Source organism: Hordeum vulgare, chromosome 5H, assembly GCF_904849725.1.
Source record: "Hordeum vulgare subsp. vulgare chromosome 5H, MorexV3_pseudomolecules_assembly, whole genome shotgun sequence".
NCBI lineage: Eukaryota > Viridiplantae > Streptophyta > Magnoliopsida > Poales > Poaceae > Hordeum > Hordeum vulgare.
The window spans coordinates 525,403,404-525,426,088 of record NC_058522.1 but is presented as its reverse complement, the minus strand read 5'-3'; the positions used below and the strand labels follow the sequence as shown (position 1 = coordinate 525,426,088).

Here is a 22,685-nt window from a genome sequence, read left to right as displayed (position 1 = left end):
GAGCTCTTCGTCACCTCCATACACGAGAAACATCTCCTTAGTCCTTTTCAGGTACTTTAGGATATTCTTGACCGCCGTCCAGTGATCCACTCCTCGATTACTCTGGAACCTACCTGCCATACTTATGGCCAGGCTAACATCCGGTCTAGTGCACAGCATTGCATACATGATAGAACCTATGGCCGAAGCATAGGGGACGGAGCGCATATGCTCTCTATCTTCATTAGTTGCTGGGCACTGAGTCTTACTCAATCTCGTACCTTGTAACACTGGCAAGAACCCTTTCTTGGACTGTTCCATTTTGAACCTCTTCAAAACTTTATCAAGGTATGTGCTTTGTGAAAGTCCTATCAGGCGTTTTGATCTATCCCTATAGATCTTAATGCCTAGTATGTAAGCAGCTTCTCCTAGGTCCTTCATAGAGAAACTTTTATTCAAGTAACCTTTTATGCTCTCCAAAAGCTCTACGTTGTTTCCAATCAGTAATATGTCATCCACATATAATATTAGAAACGCCACAGAGCTCCCACTCACCTTCTTGTAAATACAAGATTCTCCAACCACTTGTATAAACCCAAATGCTTTGATCACCTCATCAAAGCGTTTGTTCCAACTCCGAGATGCTTGCACCAGTCCATAAATGGATCGCTGGAGCTTGCACACCTTGTCAGCATTTTTAGGATCGACAAAACCTTCGGGTTGCATCATATACAACTCTTCCTTAAGGAAACCGTTAAGGAACGCCGTTTTGACATCCATCTGCCAGATTTCATAATCGAAAAATGCAGCTATTGCTAACATGATTCTGACGGACTTAAGCATCGCTACGGGTGAGAAAGTCTCATCGTAGTCAACTCCTGGAACTTGTGAAAAACGCTTTGCCACAAGTCGAGCTTTATAAACGGTCACATTACCGTCAGCGTCCGTCTTCTTCTTAAAGATCCATTTGTTCTGAATAGCCTTGCGGCCCTCAGGTAGTATCTCCAAAGTCCACACTTTGTTCTCATACATGGATCCTATCTCGGATTTCATGGCTTCTAGCCATTTGTTGGAATCTGGGCCCACCATTGCTTCTTCATAACCTGCAGGTTCATTGTTGTCTAACAACATGATTGATAAGATGGGATTACCGTACTACTCTGGAGCAGCGCGTGATCTCGTCGACCTGCGTGGTTCAACAGAAACTTGAACTGGAGTTTCATGATCATCATCATTAACTTCCTCCTCAACCGGCGTCGCAACCACAGAGGTTTCCCCTTGCCCTGCGCCACCATCCAGAGGGATGAGAGGTTCGACAACCTCGTCAAGTTCTATCTGCCTCCCACTCAATTCTCTCGAGAGAAACTCCTTCTCGAGAAAAGTTCCGTTCTTAGCAACAAACACTTTGCCCTCGGATTTGAGATAGAAGGTGTACCCAACTGTCTCTTTTGGGTAACCTATGAAGACGCACTTTTCCGCTTTGGGTTCCAGCTTTTCAGGCTGAAGCTTTTTGACATAAGTATCACATCCCCAAACTTTAAGAAATGACAACTTTGGCCTTTTGCCATACCACAGTTCGTATGGTGTCGTCTCAACGGATTTCGATGGTGCCCTATTTAAAGTGAATGCAGCTGTTTCTAATGCATAACCCCAAAATGATAACGGCAAATCAGTAAGAGACATCATAGATCGCACCATCTCTAACAAAGTACGATTACGACGTTCGGACACACCATTACGCTGTGGTGTTCCAGGCGGTGTTAACTGCGAAACAATTCCACATTGTCTTAAGTGAGCACCAAACTCGAAACTCAGATATTCACCCCCACGATCAGACCGTAGGAACTTGATCTTCTTGTTACGATGATTTTCCACTTCACTCTGAAATTGCTTGAACTTTTCAAATGTTTCAGACTTGTGCTTCATCAAGTAGACATAACCATATCTACTTAAATCGTCAGTGAAGGTGAGAAAATAACGATATCCGCCGCGTGCCTCCACGCTCATTGGACCACACACATCGGTATGTATGATTTCCAACAAGTCACTTGCACGCTCCATCGTTCCGAAGAACGGAGTCTTAGTCATCTTGCCCATGAGGCATGGTTCGCACGTGTCAAGTGAATCAAAGTCAAGTGACTCCAAAAGTCCATCATCATGGAGTTTTTTCATGCGTTTTACACCAATATGACCCAAGCGGTAGTGCCACAAAAATATGGCGCTATCATTGTTTACTCTAACTCTTTTGGTCTCAATGTTATGTATATGTGTATCGCTATCGAGATTCAATATGAACAATCCTCTCACATTCGGTGCATGACCATAAAAGATGTTACTCATAGAAATAGAACAACCATTATTCTCAGACTTAAAAGAGTAACCGTCTCGCAATAAACAAGATCCAGATATAATGTTCATGCTCAACGCAGGCACTAAATAACAATGATTTAAGTTCATCACTAATCCCGATGGTAGTTGAAGTGACACTCTGCCGACGGCGATTGCATCAACCTTGGAACCGTTTCCTACGCGCATCGTCACTTCGTCTTTCGCCAGCCTTCGTCTATTCCGCAGTTCCTGCTTCGAGTTGCAAATGTGAGCAACAGAACCGGTATCGAATACCCAGGCACTACTACGAGAGCCGGTTAAGTACACATCAATAACATGTATATCAAATATACCTGATTTTTCTTTGCCCGCCTTCTTATCTGCCAGATACTTGGGGCAATTGCGCTTCCAGTGACCCATACCCTTGCAATAGAAGCACTCTGTTTCAGGCTTAGGTCCAGCCTTGGGTTTCTTCGGCGGATTGGCAACAGGCTTGCCGCTCTTCTTCGAATTGCCCTTCTTGCCTTTGCCGTTTCTCTTGAAACTAGTGGTCTTGCTCACCATCAACACTTGATGCTCTTTACGGAGTTCAGACTCTGCGACTTTCAACATTGCAAACAACTCGCCGGGAGACTTGTTCATCCCTTGCATGTTGTAGTTCAACACAAAGCCTTTATAGCTTGGCGGCAGTGATTGAAGGATTCTGTCAGTGATAGCTTCTTGTGGGAGTTCAATCCCCAGTTCAGCTAGACGGTTTGAGTACCCAGACATTTTGAGCACATGTTCACTGACAGACGAGTTTTCCTCCATCTTGCAAGCATAGAATTTATCGGAGGTCTCATACCTCTCGATCCGGGCGTTCTTCTGAAAGATAAACTTCAACTCCTGGAACATATCAAATGCTCCATGACGCTCAAAGCGACGTTGAAGTCCCGGTTCTAAGCCATACAAGACTGCACATTGAACTATTGAGTAGTCCTCCTTACGTGCTAACCAAGCGTTCTTAACATCCTGATCAGCCGTAGCGGGTGGTTCATCTCCTAGCGCAGCATTAAGGACATAATCCTTCTTTCCAGCTTGTAAGATTAGCTTAAGATTACGAGCCCAGTCTACAAAGTTGCTTCCATCATCTTTCAACTTAGCTTTCTCTAGGAACGTATTAAAATTCAGGATGACACTTGCGTGAGCCATGATCTACAACACAAATATATTCAAAGTGGACTTAGACTATGTTCAAGATAATTAGAGTTCAACTTAATCAAATTATATGCTAAACTCCCACTCAAGAGTACATCTCTCTAGTCATTTGAGTGGTTCATGATCCACTTACACTATCCCAAGTCCGATCATCACGTGAGTTGAGTATAGTTTCAGTGGTAAGCATCCCTATGCTAATCATATCAACTATATGATTCATGATCGACCTTTCGGTCTCATGTGTTCCGAGGCCATGTCTGCACATGCTAGGCTCGTCAAGCTTAACCCGAGTGTTCCGCGTGCGCAACTGTTTTGCACCCGTTGTATGTGAACGTTGAGTCTATCACACCCGATCATCACATGGTGTCTCGAAACGACGAACTGTAGCAACGGTGCATAGTCGGGGAGAACACAATTTCGTCTTGAAATTTTAGTGAGAGATCACCTCATAATGCTACCGTCGTTCTAAGCAAAATAAGGTGCATAAAAGGATTAACATCACATGCAATTCATAAGTGACATGATATGGCCATCATCTCGTGCTTCTTGATCTCCATCACCAATGCACCGGCACGATCTTCTTGTCACCGGCGCCACACCATGATCATCCATCAATGTGTTGCCATCGTGGTTGTCGTGCTACTTATGCTATTACTACTAAAGCTACATCCTAGCAAAATAGTAAACGCATCTGCAAGCACATATGTTAGTATAAAGACAACCCTATGGCTCCTGCCGGTTGCCGTACCATCGACGTGCAAGTCGATATTTCTATTACAACATGATCATCTCATACATCCAATATATCACATCACATCATTGGCCATATCACATCACAATCATACCCTGCAAAAACAAGTTAGACGTCCTCTAATTTTGTTGTTGCATGTTTTACGTGGTGACCAAGGGTATCTAGTAGGATCGCATCTTACTTACGTAAACACCACAACGGAGATATATGAGTTGCTATTTAACCTCATCCAAGGACCTCCTCGGTCAAATCCGATTCAACTAAAGTTGGAGAAACCGTCACTTGCCAGTCATCTTTGAGCAAAGGGGGTTACTCGTAACGATGAAACCAGTCTCTCGTAAGCGTACGAGTAATGTCGGTCCAAGCCGCTTCAATCCAACAATACCGCAGAATCAAGAAAAGACTAAGGAGGGCAGCAAAACGCACATCACCGCCCACAAAACCTTTTGTGTTCTACTCGAGAAGACATCTACGCATGAACCTAGCTCATGATACCACTGTTGGGGAACGTCGCATGGGAAACAAAAAATTTCCTACGCGCACGAAGACCTATCATGGTGATGTCCATCTACGAGAGGGGATGAGTGATCTACGTACCTTTGTAGATCGAACAGCAGAAGCGTTAGAGAACGCGGTTGATGTAGTGGAACGTCCTCACGTCCCTCGATCCGCCCCGCGAACAATCCCGCGATCAGTCCCACGATCTAGTACCGAACGGACGGCACCTCCGCGTTCAGCACACGTACAGCTCGACGATGATCTCGGCCTTCTTGATCCAGCAAGAGAGACGGAGAGGTAGAAGAGTTCTCCGGCAGCGTGACGGCGCTCCGGAGGTTGGTGATGATCTCGTCTCAGCAGGGCTCCGCCCGAGCTCCGCAGAAACGCGATCTAGAGGAAAAACTATGGAGGTATGTGGTCGGGCAGCCGTGAGAAAGTCGTCTCAAATCTGCCCTAAAAGCCCCATATATATAGGAGGAGGGAGGGGGACCTTGCCTTGGGGTCCAAGGGACTCCCAAGGGGTCGGCCGAGCCAAGGGGGGGAGGACTCCCCCCCCAAACCGAGTTGGACTTGGTTTGGTGGGAGGAGTCCCCCTCCCTTCCCACTTCTTCCCTCCTTTTTTTTTCTTTTCCTTTGATTTTCTTTCTCTTGGCGCATAGGCCCCTTTGGGGCTGTCCCACCAGCCCACTAAGGGCTGGTGTGTCTCCCCAAAGCCTATGGGCTTCCCCGGGGTGGGTTGCCCCCCCGGTGAACTCCCGGAACCCATTCGTCATTCCCGGTACATTCCCGGTAACTCCGAAAACCTTCCGGTAATCAAATGAGGTCATCCTATATATCAATCTTCGTTTCCGGACCATTCCGGAAACCCTCGTGACGTCCGTGATCTCATACGGGACTCCGAACAACGTTCGGTAACCAACCATATAACTCAAATATGCATAAAACAACGTCGAACCTTAAGTGTGCAGACCCTGCGGGTTCGAGAACTATGTAGACATGACCCGAGAGACTCCTCGGCCAATATCCAATAGCGGGACCTGGATGCCCATATCGGATCCTACATATTCTACGAAGATCTTATCGTTTGAACCTCAGTGCCAAGGATTCGTATAATCCCGTATGTCATTCCCTTTGTCCTTCGGTATGTTACTTGCCCGAGATTCGATCGTCAGTATCCGTATACCTATTTCAATCTCGTTAACCGGTAAGTCTCTTTACTCGTTCCGTAATACAAGATCCCGCAACTTGCACTAAGTTACATTGCTTGCAAGGCTTGTGTGTGATGTTGTATTACCGAGTGGGCCCCGAGATACCTCTCCGTCATACGGAGTGACAAATCCCAGTCTTGATCCATACTAACCCAACTAACACCTTCGGAGATACCTGTAGAGCATCTTTATAGTCACCCAGTTACGTTGCGACGTTTGATACACACAAAGCATTCCTCCGGTGTCAGTGAGTTATATGATCTCATGGTCATAGGAATAAATACTTGACACGCAGAAAACAGTAGCAACAAAATGACACGATCAACATGCTACGTCTATTAGTTTGGGTCTAGTCCATCACGTGATTCTCCCAATGACGTGATCCAGTTATCAAGCAACAACACCTTGTTCATAATCAGAAGACACTGACTATCATCGATCAACTGGCTAGCCAACTAGAGGCATGCTAGGGACGGTGTTTTGTCTATGTATCCACACATGTAAATGAGTCTTCATTCAATACAATTATAGCATGGATAATAAACTATTATCTTGATACAGGAATTATAATAATAACTTTACATTTATTATTGCCTCTAGGGCATAATTCCAACAGGGGGATGCAAGTCGACATGGAGTCCTAGTCTACCAGGACTCGAGGTGCGCAAGGTGCCACATCTCTCTCACTCCCTCACTCCCTCTCTCTCTCTAGACTTCATCAAGATCATGGATGTCGCTAGCATGATTGTCCCTCTAGTTGTTCATGTAGTTCTTTGTGTCGGTTGAGGAGTGTTGGAATAATGCTAGATAGATACCTTGGAGGTATTGTCTACTTCAACACCAAGTTCGACGGATCATTCCGGTTAAAATTCGCATGGTTGGGAGGTATAACCTAGATGTGGGAATCGACACACTTTACTTTCGTTGTTTCTCACAATCATATTGGCAGACTTTGAGTCATGTCCTGGCTTCTTGTACTTGTTTGGGCACTTACTAGTCCAATGTTCCTCAGAACCACAATTGGAGCAGCCATTTCCATTCTTGTTCTTCTTGAATGACTTCTTTCCCTTCATCTTAAAGTCGGTATTCTGTTGGACATAATTCTTTCCCTTGGGCTTGTGGGAATTGAAGTTCCTTTGATGTACCATATTGGCAATAGAAGGACCTTCAACCGCTTTTCCATGTGATTCCTTTGCTCTCGAGTGATGTTCAACACTTAGATGGCCGATGATATCCTCTACTGAGAACTCACGCCTGTGATGTTTCACAGTGGTAGCAAACTTCCTTCAGGAATTAGGGAGCTTAGCTATTATACACCCCGCGACAAATTTGCCCGCTAAATCGCACTTAAGAACCTCAAGTTCTTTAGCAATGCATATTATCTCATGAGCTTGTTCCAATACAGGACGGTTCTCAACATTTTTGTAATCATGGAACTGCTCCATAACATACATCTTGCTCCCAGCATCGGTGGCCCTGAATTTAGATTCGAGCGCCTCACACAAGTCCTTGGCAACTCGCACATGTAAATATGCGTCAACAAGCTTGTCTCCGATCACGCTTAGAACTGCTCCAAGAAAGCTGACGGTGGCCTGCGTGAACGCCTTCTCCTGTTTAGGAGTGATCGTTCCTGTAGGAGTCACACCGACTACCCAGAACACGTTCATAGCCGTGAGCCATAAGGTAAATTCCTACGCACATTAGGTTTTTGGATTGTTAAGTAAATAGGAAATTTCTCGATTATATTAATCCACGAGTAAATCACTAACATGGTATGAAGTGTACTAAGCACATACTGATAATTGATCATAGCATCGCGTACTAGGCAGATAGTAAATATATCTACGCAAATCATCGACAATAATAAGTAGGAGCGTGATAAACGCAGCAACAGTGTCGGCGGCAAAGTCCTCAGTTGCCTTCTTGTCGGCTGGTGAAGACATGACGATGGCGAAGACGACGCGGACGTAGATGAAGCACACGAACGGATGCGATCAGTCGCGATAGGCGCTGCCAGGTGGAGAGACATGTGGGTATAAGCTCAGCTCGAACCATTTCCACAACCCGCGACGCGTTGTGACGAGGCATGGCATGGCGTGGCGAGACGGGCGACGGAGGAGGAATGCGCGAGGGCCTCTTTTCTTCTCATACTCCAATAGCATGTAGAAGAAAGACCCTTATAAAGGAGTCTAACTCCTTCTCCACTAACGGGATGAGACTAAACTTTCCATCATCCCTTGTCATGTCACCACCTACATGGATCCTTAGTGATTTTCTGAAATTGTCTCATGGGCCCTAAGCACATCTCAAATTTCAACATGGGGTTGGTGCCCGTCCGCGGCTACAATCAACACTCGGACTCCTTTTGCGAGACCAACTTTTTAAAAATGTACTTCCTCCGTAAACTAATATAAAAGCATTCAGAACACTGCTTTATCTCCCCTAATAATAAAGCGCGCAGCGCTTCTGTCGTCTGTCGTCCGTCGTCGGTCATTTTGCAGAAAAGCCCTCGCAGTTTCAGTTAATTAACCCGCAGTCCAACTTTAAGTCAGAACGAACCGTTTTCTGTCCTTTTGCAGAAAAGTCCTCATAGTTTTAGATAATCAACCCGCGGTCCATCTTTTAGTGCCGAACCGTTTTTTTACACTTTACAGAAAACTCCTTGATGTTTCAGGTAATCAACCCGCCATCCTTATTTAAGTCAGCCGAAACGTTTTTTTGTTTTAACAAAAAAAACCCTGACTTTTTAGTTAATCAATCTATATTTTATCTAAAACAAAATTATCCATATCTTTTAAACCGTAACTCCGATTTTAACATGTTATATATGAAATTTGATTGAAAAAATGTGTAGAATCTAAATAGGATGTTATTTGTAGCTGTCGAATACTTGTTAAATATTATTTTTGATGCAAACTTAATCTGTAATGCACTATCTTTTTTCTCTCCCTTTCTGACGACCATACGAATTGCAATAAATATTCATTAAATTAAAACCAAATTGAGAGGAAAGAAAACATCGTTAACCACACATGCACACCTTTGGAAAATCTCGTGGGGAGAAACAACATATTTCTCATCTTATTCCGAGTGATTGTACATTCAAACGCGTTTTCGTTGTCTGAGCACTGAGGCCATCGTCGACAACACAAATGTGCTAATATATTACGTTCAAAGCGTGTGTTATTTTCTCTTCCGTTGCAACGCACGGCTTTTTTGCTAGTAGTAATCTAAATGCTCTTATATTAGTTCACAGAGGGAGTAGAATTTATGTATTCAATCATGGTTGTTTACCGGTATTTTCATCGAGCCTTTTCTACCATAGTTAGCAAGCTATTGATTCATGTTAATAACACATATTTTACACTGCTCGATAACTAATCAATTCATGGCTACCACAGTATGTACAACATGTTTTTTCAACATCATTTTGTACATCAATGTTTGAACACTTCAAACCAGTTTGGTGGATGTACGTTGCCACTTTCCACGTATATCGCCACCACCAACGGGAGCCATTTCCTTGCACGCTACCCTTGCTACATGTTCCTACCTGTTTTTTCACGGGAGCAGCATCCTCCTCCCGACACGCAGCTCGATGAAGCAGGCATTACGGAGGCGTCGACAAGTCCGGTGACTTCGACATTTTTAGCCGGCGTACATGTCGCGTCCGTCGGCCCTTCACGTTGCTCGTCTACCCGTACGTTGATGACAACCGAGTGCTCAGGGGACTTGATAGGCTTGTGGCAACAATGGCAGCCTTTCGATGCGTCGCCGCCCGTCTTTCCAACGCTTTTAGTGGCAGCGTCCGGTGAAACGGCGGCGAGTTGAGACCTTCTCATCTCCAGCGACCTAGCCGTGGCGCGGCACGCCTCCTCCTTTCCGCGGCGTCCGCCCCCCTCCCCCAGCAGCAGCATGCTGTTGAGCACGACGAGCAGGCACGTCCCCACGTCGGCGAGCACCGCTGCCCACAGCACCGGGCGCCAGGCGAGCGCGAGCGCGAGGACGGCGACCTTGGCGGCCACCGAGGACACCATGTTTACGGCGATAGTCCGGCAGGCGCGCCTGCCGAGCCTGACGGCCTCGGGGACCCTGAGGATGTCGCTAGACATGAGCGTCGCATGGCTGGTCTCCATGGCCGCGGCCGAGCCGGAGATGCCCATGGAGACGCCCACGTCCGCCATCGCCAGCGCCGGGGCGTCGTTCATGCCGTCGCCGACCATCATTGTCGGGCCAACCCTCGCCTTCACCGCACTCACCAGCCGGACCTTGTCCTCCGGGAAGAGCTCGGAGTGGAGCTCCTCCAAGGCTCCTCCCAGCCGCTCCTGCGCGTGCACGGCCGCCTCCGCGCTGTCCCCCGTGAGCAGCACTGAGCTGATGCCCATGGACGCCAGCTCTCGAATCGCTTCGGCCGCGCCGGTCCGGCAGTCGTCGGAGAGCGAGAACACCCCGACGAGGTCCCCGTCGCAGATCACGTAGCCGATCGAGACGCCTTTCAGACCATTCATTCTTTCTGGAACTGCTGATCGAGTACGCAACAAAGTTGAGTCAAATCAGTTTGCTTCTCAAACTTCATTGATCAAGCACGTGGTACAAAATGTTTGCTCTGCTCTGCTCAGCTCACCTGTCTGACAGGAGGATGCCCTTGCCAAGACCCTCTTGTTCCCGACGTAGATGCGCTTCCCGTCGATCTCGCCATAGATGCCCTCGCCGGGAAGGATGCGGAACTCAGCGACGCATTCGGGTTTCGGCTCGATGGATTTCGACTGCGCGTACTCCACCAGCGCAGCCGCCATTGGGTGGCTGGATTTGCTCTCGATGCTTGAGATCCTGCGAGAAGAAGCTCTCGTCTCAAGTTTTCATCAGTGAAAATTTCAATGCCCAGAGGTGTGGGAATGGTGGACATACCAGTAAAGAAGCTGGCTCATCTGAACCTTGTGTCCGACCACGTCGAAAATGTCGACGGTGAACTCCCCTCTGGTGATGGTGCCGGTCTTGTCGAACGCCACGGCCTTGATCTCGCCCAGCGACTCGAGGACGTCCCCTCCCTTCACGAGGAGCCCCATCCTCGCCGCCGTCAGGAGCGCGCAGAACGTCGCGACCGGCGTCGACAGCACCAGCGCGCACGGGCACGCGCTCACCAGCAGCACCAGCGCCAGCCTGAACCACCGCTCCGCGTCGCGCGCCCCCACCAGCGGCGGCAGCAGTGCCACCCCTGCTCCGAGAAACACCACGGCGGGCGTGTAGTACTTGGCGCAGGAATCGATCAGCCGCTGCGTCTTGGACTTGCTCTGCTGCGCCTCTTCCACCAGCCTCTCCATCTTGGCCACCGTGGAGTTCTCGGCGAGGGCACTTGTCCTCACGGCGATGTAACCTGCAGGAGGACATGCTCAGATCACCGCAATAACGTCGTCGCCTTCAAGAAAGAGAAGGAACAGGCTAGTTTTACCGTCCAAGTTGAGCGTGCCGGCCCAGACCTCGGACAGCGGTTGCTTGGGCACCGGGTACGACTCGCCGGTGAGGCTCCTTTCGTCGACCTCACTCTGCCCGTCGACAACCACGCCGTCCACCGGCACCATCTCCCCTGCTCTGACCGCGATGACGGCGCCGACATCGATGTCGCGTACATTGACAACCTCGCCCGTCTCGGCGAGGACTGCCTTCGGCGGGATCATGCTCATCAACGACGACATCCCGGCGCTGGCCTGATAGCACATCACACTTTCTGTTAGGAAAAATCACATTGATTCCATCGATCATGGAAAGTAACCTAGGATTCATTCATTCATTCATACTGTAACTGTAGTACCTTGGTGCAGGCCAGGGTCTCGAGCCACTCTGCAGTGGTGAAGAGGAAGACGATGACGCCTGCCTCCGTGTAGTCCTTGAGCGCGACGGCACCGACAACAGCGATAAGCATGAGAATGTTGATGTCCAGCGCGAGCCTGCTGGCGGCGGCGAACCCTCGGAGAACCATCGGGGGAGCGCCGGCGCAGGCCGCCCCCAGGGCCAGCCACTGCAGGGGAGGCAGGAGCCACCTGAAGGAGGATGCGAGGAGGAGGGCGCCGCAGGCGACGATGTACGGGCTGGGCCATCGGCCGATGACCCCGCTGCTGCCGTAGGCTCGCACCGAGGCTTCCAGGCCCGCCCCGTTCAGGACCTTCACTGATGCGTTCCGGACAAGGCAACAAACACGTTGAGATCGACTTGTAAGCTTTCTTTCATGGCGATTCTGGGTTCAGATCAGGGTAAGTAAGGTCAGGAGAGGGGACGGATTGATTGGTTACCAATACGGGACTGCGAGACGGCGGAGGGGTCGTGCTCGACCACGACGGTGCGGGAGGGGACGACGACGGACACCGCCCTCACGCCGTCGAGCGGCGCCAGCAGACGCTCGACGAGCGCGACCTCCGCCGAGCAGCACACGCCCAGCACGTCCAGGTACGTCTTCTCCCACTTCCTCCTCGCCGACGCCGCCGCTTCGTCGGACAGAAGGCTCGCCTCGAGCGCCGGGTACGACTCGCCGCTGCCCGTCATCGATCCGGAGACGCCGGCGGACGAACAGCAAAAAACAAAGGCAAAGGAGAGATAGCAATAAGTCAACGACAGAACCAGGGATGATTTGGAAGAAGAGCAGAGGTTGGGTTACAACTTACAAGATGCACGCAATCCTGCCGTCAGTGAAAGCGACGGCGGCCACTGGCAGCGACAAGTCTGGAATTTGGTGATCCACATCCTCGGAGAACTTAAATCCGGCCGGCAAAGCAACAAATTTTCGGAGCACAAAATAAATTCTACATAACTACTTCATGATGTGATTCTTTTGGCAACGTCAGAAATCGTGACGTTTCATCTTCACATAAAAACGTCGAAATGGTTCGCGTTGCTCACGTAGAAACACCGTGATAGCTCACGTTGCAAACCACATGGAAACGCCACTGCTTTGAGCAGCAACGCCAAGCTTCATGGTGTTTGCAGCCTCGGCAGTAACGCCAAGGCCCATGGCGTTTCCGTATGGTCCGCAACACGAGCTATCTCGGCGTTTTTACGTGAGCAGCAACGAGGACCACTTTGGCATTTCTATGTGAAGAAGAAACGCCACGGTTTCTGTCATTGTCAAAAGGATCAGATCGTGAAATAGTTTCATGTAGAGTTCATTTTATGTTATGGTTTCCGATTAAGGTCAAAATAGTGATTTTGTCTCAAAACGAGTTCAGGGTGACATGACAACCTGGACAATACGAAGTGAACCGGCCAACACAGGGGTCCCACCTGGGATGTCACCAATGCCCGGTTCATTTGAAATGGACCACGCACAAATATGAAACAATGAAGCGAAACAGATGAAATTTAAACATGATATGGTACATTACAAACCGATGACTGTAAACCAGTTCATCCTAAGTTCAAACTAGTCTTAACTAAAATGATGGATACATAGGCGTGGCCTCCAAGACCATCGGCACCACGCTAACCTGTCGTCGTTCGATTTGAAACATGTGGCTGCCGATATGAGTTGCGTCCACAAGGTCTCTTCTACCTCTTATGCTGGATCTAATATGTAGCCACAGTGGATATCCCACATAATAGAGTGCAGGGATGAATCTTGAAAGAAATAAAGAGAAGGCTCAATGTTAACGATGTGAAGAAAAAAACACTTACTTTCAGTTTTTTTAGTTCAGATAATGTTAAGTTTTTTATGATGAATACTTGTAAATTTTGTTTTTCAATTTGGGGAGAGGCTCAAGCCTATTGAAGCACCCCCCTTGGATTCGCCACTTATAAAGTGTGTTTTGGATTCCAATCCGGGTACTCATCAGGACGTGATCCTTCTAATGGTCTCTAGTGCATAACGACGATCCTCCTCCTCCACCTTAGCGATGAGGGAAGCCCTCCTCATGTGCTTCCTCCTCCTCAAACATCTGTAACCCCCTGCTTCGAGAGTGGTACCTAGTCTGCCTCGGCAACCGATACCCAGAGCGACACCCGGTTCACGGAGCTGCCCCTAGATAAGAGGTCACATGTTGGCGACCATGTTTCAGTGTCGGACTTCTTGCTCATCATGGTGGTTAGAGGTATGGAGGTGTGCGGGGACCGATGTATGTGTGGAAGAAGATGACGACTCTGCGGCTAGAGGTTGTAGAGGAGGAGATCAAATGGCTTTAAATCCCTAATAGGCTTCATGGTTGCCGTGTTGGAGACCGGTCTGCCGGATTAAATGTTGTCAAGCTAGAGCTGATGCGGCAGGAGAGTTTTTTTGGATGAAACATGTTGTCGGAGTTTGGTGTGGTAGGCATTTGGAATCCTCCAAAGCTCCACCCTTTTTGTTGCCGGTTTGGGAGGTTTCGGACGTCCAAACAGGTTCAGACAAGTTAGGTGACCCTTGTTTGATGGCCAAAAGTGTTTGAATCATCCATCTGATGTTGGTTTGATGATCCGCATTGAGTTACCATAAGCTCCCACAAAATGAAGCTTTCAAAGAATTTGTGAACCGGGGGGGGGGGGGGGGGGAGGGGGGTATCTGCTAATTCAAAGTGAGGGGGTCAAGATTGCTTGTTGTGGGAGATCCCGTATTTCCACATAATTCGTTAGGGTATTTCTCTCTCTCTGGCTACTAAAAAATGTTATGTTTTATTTAACACTAACCGCACGAGCATTTTAATTCACATTACTTCTTTTGTTTTGTTATGATATTCTAGACTATCTTATTAAAAGGTAATTATGTTTGCTCTTATTCAGTTTGGAGATAATGACGGGACTAGATCAGATGTGCCCCACCATCGTTCCTTGCGTGTTGCGTATGCTAGCCATAATAAAAAAATATGTTGTAGATTTTATAGTCACAAGGTAAAGAATCATTTTTGAAACTACAATCTGGCATGTGAATTTCCCATCAAGAAATAATATTAACCTAATGAGAGCCCATGTTTTCGTGATTCTAAGAAATTTTAACTAGTTCTGATATTTTTCTTCACTAAAAACACATGCCAGATAATAATATAAGTGTATATAATTGATCTTTTAACGATGCCTCCCGTGGTAACGGGAAATTTTTGCCAACACACAACTTGGACATTCCCTTTTTGCTTGTTTAATGAAATCATTCCTTGGTCCAAGATCATACCTCTGAACATCGATGATGCTTGGTGCAACGACCGAAGAGGATGCATAGATTTATCCGAAGAATTCATCATCTATTTTTCCATCATGGAAGTAAAATAGAGGTATCGGCTTGGAGTTGTCATATTTAGTGTAAGTTGTGTGATAACAAAAGCGGCATGATGATGCATGTGGAGAAACTCTTGAAAAAATTTCGATCTCTTAAAGGAAGGGATGAAATTAAGCTTATCCTGAATATGGATTATGCATCTTGAGTGCTTCAAAACGACAACTTGAGTTATGGTACTTGCATCAATGTTGGAGGACTTAAGAGTAGTTTGGATCACTTGTGTTATGTGGTTTTTTCTTGTGGCAAGGCGACCGGTAGAATTGTTGAATGTTCCTTTGGAGGTTATAACTACATAAACTATGAAATTGTTGTGGGTATCTATATGTGGGTCTGCTGGGCACCTTCTAGGGTTCCCTAGAAAACATCATGGTCAGAACTGTTAGAGAAGGTATCGTCTTGGATCTGCAATATTTAATGCTAGTGGCGTGATAACAAAAGCATTGTGATGATGCATGGGGAGAAACTCTTGGAAACATATTGATCATAAATGGAAGGATGAAATTCAGTTTATCCTGAATATGAGACATGCATCTTGAGTGGTGATAGGAAAGGTTATGAGTGTGCCAGTCCCACTTTTCTATTCATTTGGTTGGAAAATCATAGAACAAGTTTGAGTTCCAACCTTAAGCTTCACCATGTGGTGTTAAGTGTAATTTCCATATAATCCAACTCTGTATATTATGCATAAATCATGATAGTGAGACCCATCTAAGATTTGTCCTTCACAACACCATATTTCACAATGAGAGAGTAATGCTTTGGCAACTTCTATAACTCATTACTTTATGAGTTTATCCCTTTTCGTACTACCTATTCGTTGTTATTTGTTGTACAACGATCATCCCACATGTTTCTTGTAACATTGAACAACTTTAATTGTGGCACGTGCATAAATGTTGGAGAACTTAAGAACATTTTGGATCGCTCGTGTTTTTTACTTATTGGTTTACATATTTGTGTTCTTCTAGATAGGTCTATAGGTAGGACTATTGAATGTTCCTATGGTGACTATAGCTAAGTGATGTGTGAGGTTGTTGTAGGTATCTACATATATGGGCATGTGGGGCACCTTGGGGTGGGCCCTCAAAATTTTTATGGTTGGAACTATTGGTGGAGGTATCGTCTTGGATCTGTAATATTTATGACATGAAGTATGATGACAAAAGAAACCAATGATGCATGTCGAGAAGCTCTTGGAAACATGTCGTTGTCTTAAATCAAGGGATTAATGTTGGGGAACGTCGCATGGGAAACAAAAAATTTCCTACGCGCACGAAGACCTATCATGGTGATGTCCATCTACGAGAGGGGATGTGTGATCTACGTACCCTTGTAGACCGTACAGCAGAAGCGTTAGTGAACGCGGTTGATGTAGTGGAACGTCCTCACGTCCCTCGATCCGCCCCGCGAACCGTCCCGCGATCAGTCCCACGATCTAGTGCCGAACAGACGGCACCTCCGCGTTCAGCACACGTACAGCTCGACGATGATCTCGGCCTTCTTGATCCAGCAAGAGAGACGGAGAGGTAGATGAGTTCTCCGGCAGCGTGACGGCGCTCCGGAGGTTGGTGGTGATCTTATCTCAGCAGGTCTCCGCCCGAGCTCCGCAGAAACGTGATCTAGAGGTGAAACCGTGGAGATATGTGGTCGGGCTGCCGTGGCAAAGTTGTCTCAAATCAGCCCTAAAACCTCCGTATATATAGGGGGAGGAGGGGGAGCCTTGCCTTGTGGTCCAAGGACTCCCAAGGGGGTCGGCCGAGCCAAGGGAGGCAACCCTCCCCTTCCAAACCGAGTCCAACTAGGTTTGGAAGGAGGAGTCCTTCCCCCTTTCCCACCTCCTCTTTTTTCCCTTTTCTCTTTGATTTTCTTCCTATGGCGCATAGGGCCTTCTTGGGCTGTCCCACCAGACCACTAAGGGCTGGTGCGCCACCCCCAAGGCCTATGGGCTTCCCCGGGGTGGGTTGCCCCCCGGTGAACACCCGGAACCCATTTGTCATTCCCGGTACATTCCCGGTAACTCCGAAAACCTTCCGATAATCAAATGAGGTCATCCTATATATCAATCTTCATTTCCGGACCATTCCAGAAACCCTCGTGACGTCCGTGATCTCATCCGGGACTCCGAACAACATTCGGTAACCAACCATATAACTCAAATACGCATAAAACAACGTCGAACCTTAAGTGTGCAGACCCTGCGGTTCGAGAACTATGTAGACATGACCCGAGAGACTCCTCGGTCAATATCCAATAGCGGGACCTGGATGCCCATATTGGATCCTACATATTCTACGAAGATCTTATCGTTTGAACCTCAGTGCCAAGGATTCATATAATCCCGTATGTCATTCCCTTTGTCCTTCGGTATGTTACTTGCCCGAGATTCGATCGTCAGTATCCGCATACCTATTTCAATCTCGTTTACCGGCAAGTCTCTTTACTCGTTCCGTAATACAAGATCCCGCAACTTACACTAAGTCACATTGCTTGCAAGGCTTGTGTGTGATGTTGTATTACCGAGTGGCCCCGAGATACCTCTCCGTCACACGGAGTGACAAATCCCAGTCTCGATCCATACTAACTCAACTAACACCTTCGGAGATACGTGTAGAGCATCTTTATAGTCACCCAGTTACGTTGTGACGTTTGATACACACAAAGCATTCCTCCGGTGTCAGTGAGTTATATGATCTCATGGTCATAGGAACAAATACTTGACACGCAGAAAACAGTAGCAACAAAATGACACGATCAACATGCTACGTCTATTAGTTTGGGTCTAGTCCATCACATGATTCTCCTAATGATGTGATCCCGTTATCAAGTAACAACACTTGCCTATGGCGAGGAAACCTTGGCCATCTTTGATCAACGAGCTAGTCAACTAGAGGCTTACTAGGGACAGTGTTTTGTCTATGTATCCACACAAGTATTGTGTTTCCAATCAATACAATTATAGCATGGATAATAAACGATTATCATGAACAAAGAAATATAATAATAACTAATTTATTATTGCCTCTAGGGCATATTTCCAACAATTAATTCAAGTTGATCCTCAATATCGGATATGCATCTTGAATGGTTCAACACAAGAGCGAGTAAAAAAGCTTTGATAACTATATTAGATTAGTGATGGAAAACGTGATTGCCTATTTATTTGGTCTTGTCATGACAGATCCATGCCTATCATGGTTTGATTAGTACTAATTCTCCTTTGATAGGTCCTTGTGTTGAACATAATGTGCAACATATCATGAACATCGTGTGAAACCTTGTTTCCAGTACAAGACTACGAATTGATTGTCTATTGTTTATAATGGAGATTAATATTGTGGTCAATTTTTCTTATGTCTAGAAAACTGCACATGGTGGCGGTACCAATACCGCACGTAGGTAAACTCATTTTGTAGTGAAATTAACCGTAGGTGACAAACTTACAAGGATAATAATGTTTAGTTGGGACATGAGAACTAGTAACCAAGGTTGAAAACTCGACCATGGTTACTTGGTAGAACCCCATTTCACCCCCAAGTTGTTGCAGAACTAGAAAAAAGAATTGTTTTTTGGACATGTTTGCTCATTATGTTGGCGCCACAATTTTTTTGTTTATTTGGCCGTAAATGCATCATACAAGTTGAGGTTCAAACCTTCTCCATGTGGTCTTACGTGTAATTCAAGTGTAACATAAATCTGTCGATAATGCATAAGCAAAATATTCAAACTTCTCACAGGTTTGTCCTAGACAACACCATATGTCACAATGAGTGAGTAATAATTTTGCAGCTTCTATTAATTTTAACTTGGCGAGTTTATCCATTTCCGTACTAGCTATTATTTTGTTTATTTTTTGTAAATTGATCAACCTTGGTGTTCTTTTGTAATATTGGACAACTGGATTATGGCATGTCCATATATGTTGGAGAACTTAAGAATAGTTTGATCACTTGCATTTTGTAATTGTTGGTTCACATATTGTTTGTTCTTAGAAATAATTCCTTATTTAACACTATCTTAAATTTTGTTTCCTTATTTAACATCGAAAAGGTTTACTTCCCTATCTAAGAGCGAGTCAAAATTGCATACCAAGGTCCAACACTTGACCATGGCTTCCCGGTAAACCCCATTTCGCCCCAAGTAGTTGCAGAACGGGAAAAGTAGTATTTTTTCGCACAACTTGCTCAGTGTGCTAGTCCCACTTTTATTTACTTATTTAGCCAAAAAAGCTTCGAAAAGATTGGAGTGACACCCTTCTCCATGTGGTGTTAAATATAATTCGATTATATCACAACCCCGTAGGGTGTGCAGAAATCATGATAGTCAAACCCAATGGAGGTTTGTTCTACGCAACACCATATTGTACAATAGGTGAGTATTGCTTTGGCAGCTTCTATACGTTGTAACTTGATGGGTTTAGCCCTTTATGTACTATCCATTCTTTATTCTCTGTTGTAAAATGATCAACCCTCGTATTTATTGTAATATTGAGGAAATTGAATTATGGCACATGTCTAAACATTGGAGAAGTTAGGAAGAGTTTAGATCACCTATGTGTTTGTAACTGGTAGGGCAATTGTTTGTTTACTTCGAGGTTATATCTATATTTGCACATGTTAGGCACCTTCTGGTGTGACCTTAAAATTTCATGGCTACAACTGTTGAAGAAGGTATCAACTTGTATATTCAATATTTATTGCAAATGATTTGATAACAAAAGCAACCTGATGATTCGTGTAGAGTAAACTGGAAACATGTTGGTATGTTGAATCAAGAAATTAAATTAAGCTCATAGTGCATATGGTTTATGCATCTTGAGTGGTTCAAGAAAGAGCAAGGGAAAATCTTGGAGAACTATATATGATGACAATTGTGATGGAATATATTTATTTGGTCTCACTAGGATAGGTGCCTACGTGTCATGAGTTGATTAGTACTAGTTATCCTTCAATTGGTCCTCATATTGAACATAAATACAGTATATCTTGAACATGGTGTGCAACCTTGTTTCCAGTGCAAGACTATAAGTTCATGGTTTATTGATTGTAATGCAAATTTATAATGGGGTTGATCTTCCTGGTTCTAGAAAATGAAGATGGTGCTCGCTCCAATACCACGTGGATGTAAACTCACTTCTTAGTGCAAGTGATGGTAGGAGATAATTGTACGAGGGCAAATATTTTGTTGAGACTTCAAAACAAATAACCAAGGTCCAAAACTCGACTGCATTTCGCCCCCTAGTTGTTGCGGGACCCGAAAAAATGTTTATTGCATAACTTGATCAGTGTGTCGGTTCCACTTTTCTGTTTATTCGATCAAAAAAAGCATCTGATATATTCGAATTGCAACCTTCTCGATGTGGTGTTAAATGTAATTCCATTATATCGGAACCATGTATATTGTGCACAAATCATCATACTTAAACACATTCGAGGTATGTCCTACACAAGACCATATTTCTCAATGGGTGAATAATTCTCTGCTAGCTTCTATAAGTTGTAACTTATTGAGTTTAGCCCTTTATGCAGTACATATTCTTTGTTGTTTGTTATAAAATGATCAATTCTCATGTTTCCTGTAATATAATAATGGCGCGTGCATAAACATTTGAGAAGTTTGGATAACTTGTGCTTCCTAATTATTGGTTCACATATTGTTATTTCTTATGGCTAGGGCTATCAAGGAGTTGAATGTTTTGGATTGTTAGCGAATTCTAACGACACATAACTGATTGTTAGAAGCAAGAAGAAGAAAACTGAATTTATCAATGAATGAAAATTTTCCATTTACACATTTTCTAAGTAAACAAATTTAACACCCCTCCCCAACCCATCGCAACCCTTATGGTCATATTTCTCGGAGGCATAGCTCCCTTGTATTGCCGATGTCCTAGTTAGCCAAGGCACACAGGGGTTCGTATATAGCATGCTTTTCGGGAGCCATATCGGATGCTTATCCGTATACTTGTGGCGTGCTGCTGCCTAGAGTTTTCAGTTTTTCTTTTACCTTTTTATTTTCTCTATATCTTGCCCTTTCTAGACATATTTCAAAAAGACTTAAATGCACTACAGGTCCTCAAAGTTTCATCGGGGTGTCACTTTAGTCCTAATTCTTCCAAAATGCACCTTTAGGACTTAATTCTATAGTAAGTGATTCACCCAAGGTCATTTTTTCACGAGCACTCGCTGACCTACACGCATGACACATGCCACGTCGACGGAGGGACAAACCGTTTGGCGAGAAAAATACAGTGGTGGTTTTAAAAGTTCCTCGGCAGTGCCATTTTAGTCCTACTTCTTTAAAAATACACGTTTAGGTCTTAATTCCATAGTAAGTGGTTCACTCGAGGTCCTTTTTGGCACGATTTTTCGCTCGCGTGCTTGGTTGCGCGTTGACCCACTGAAAAGACCACGATGACGCCTAGAGGGGGGTGAATAGGCTATTTAAAAACTTCTTTGGATTTGGCTTAAACCTAATGCGGAAATAAACTAAGAGGATACTTTTCAAGCACAAATCCTAAATGCAATAGGCACCGCAACGTGTATCAACAACACGATCTACCAAGATGGACACAATACAGTTATTAACAAGCACAAGCAAGTTACACAAACTTACTTGAGCTATATCACACGACAAGTAGGTGAACGACACAAGATACTAGATCACACTATAGCACACGATATGTCAAAAGTTGCAAGTGTGAATGTGTGGATATAGAGGGTATGCTTGAACGATTAGTCTTGTACAAAGAGATAGCCAACACAATATAATGAGCACAAACAATATGCAATGTATGTATGCTCAAGTAACACAAGTAAACCACAAGTAAGGAGTTAGGGTTAAGGATAACCAAGGTCACTGAGACGAAGATGTATTCCGATGTTCACTTCCTTGGAGGGAAGCTAATCACCGTTAGAGTGGTGGATGTTACCACAAAGGCAGACCAACGCCACGAAGGCTCACCCTATTCTCCCTTTGAGATAACACCACGAAGGCGTTTCTCAACCACTAGTGGTAAGCCTTTGAGGTGGCTTCCAAACCCTCACAAACTTTTCCGGGGGGTAATCACATGGATTGATTCCTCTCCGAAGAACTCCTACCTCCTAGGAGTCTCCAACCTCCAAGAGTAACAAGATCACGGGGAATCCTCAAAACTTGCTCAAATCTCAAATAGCTTGGGTTGTGTGACAGCCCAATGCCGACGTTCCAGAAGATTCCCCTTTCCTTTCCGTTTCCGTCATGTGGGTATTTTAATTTGTCGCATCATTCGCACCATCTGCATTGCATCGGCATCTCCGTTGCCGCCAGTTTTCAAAACATGCATCCATTAGTAGTTGCCGGTTCTCGTCGGTGTCCATTCTGAGCCCGACCGCACTCGCACGCGCCCGCGGCATCGTTGAAACCCTGTTTTAAAAGTGTGCGTAAAACTTTCTCTGATCGGGGTGAAACTTGGCATACGGTCGTGATTTCTTTTAGCTAGGCCGCGTGTCGAATTTCG

The 22,685-nt window shown here is 45.5% G+C and overlaps 1 protein-coding gene across 2 annotated transcripts; it reads right to left on the bottom strand.

Moving 5' to 3' along the window:
• Positions 1-9,320: 9,320 nt before the first annotated feature.
• Positions 9,321-12,667, bottom strand: LOC123452186 (cadmium/zinc-transporting ATPase HMA3-like). 2 transcript variants are annotated; one of them, XM_045128790.1, is made up of 6 exons: positions 12,249-12,667; positions 11,771-12,126; positions 11,411-11,666; positions 10,870-11,335; positions 10,586-10,791; positions 9,321-10,483 (listed from the first exon to the last, which is right to left on the bottom strand). In XM_045128790.1, exons 1-6 carry the CDS (start codon positions 12,496-12,498, stop codon positions 9,501-9,503), a joined length of 2,517 nt encoding a protein of 838 aa, XP_044984725.1. In that variant the 5' UTR covers positions 12,499-12,667; the 3' UTR covers positions 9,321-9,500. The 2 variants fall into 2 exon arrangements, with proteins under 2 accessions (XP_044984725.1, XP_044984726.1); XM_045128791.1 differs by having other exon boundaries at positions 9,321-10,480; positions 12,249-12,666.
• Positions 12,668-22,685: the final 10,018 nt, after the last annotated feature.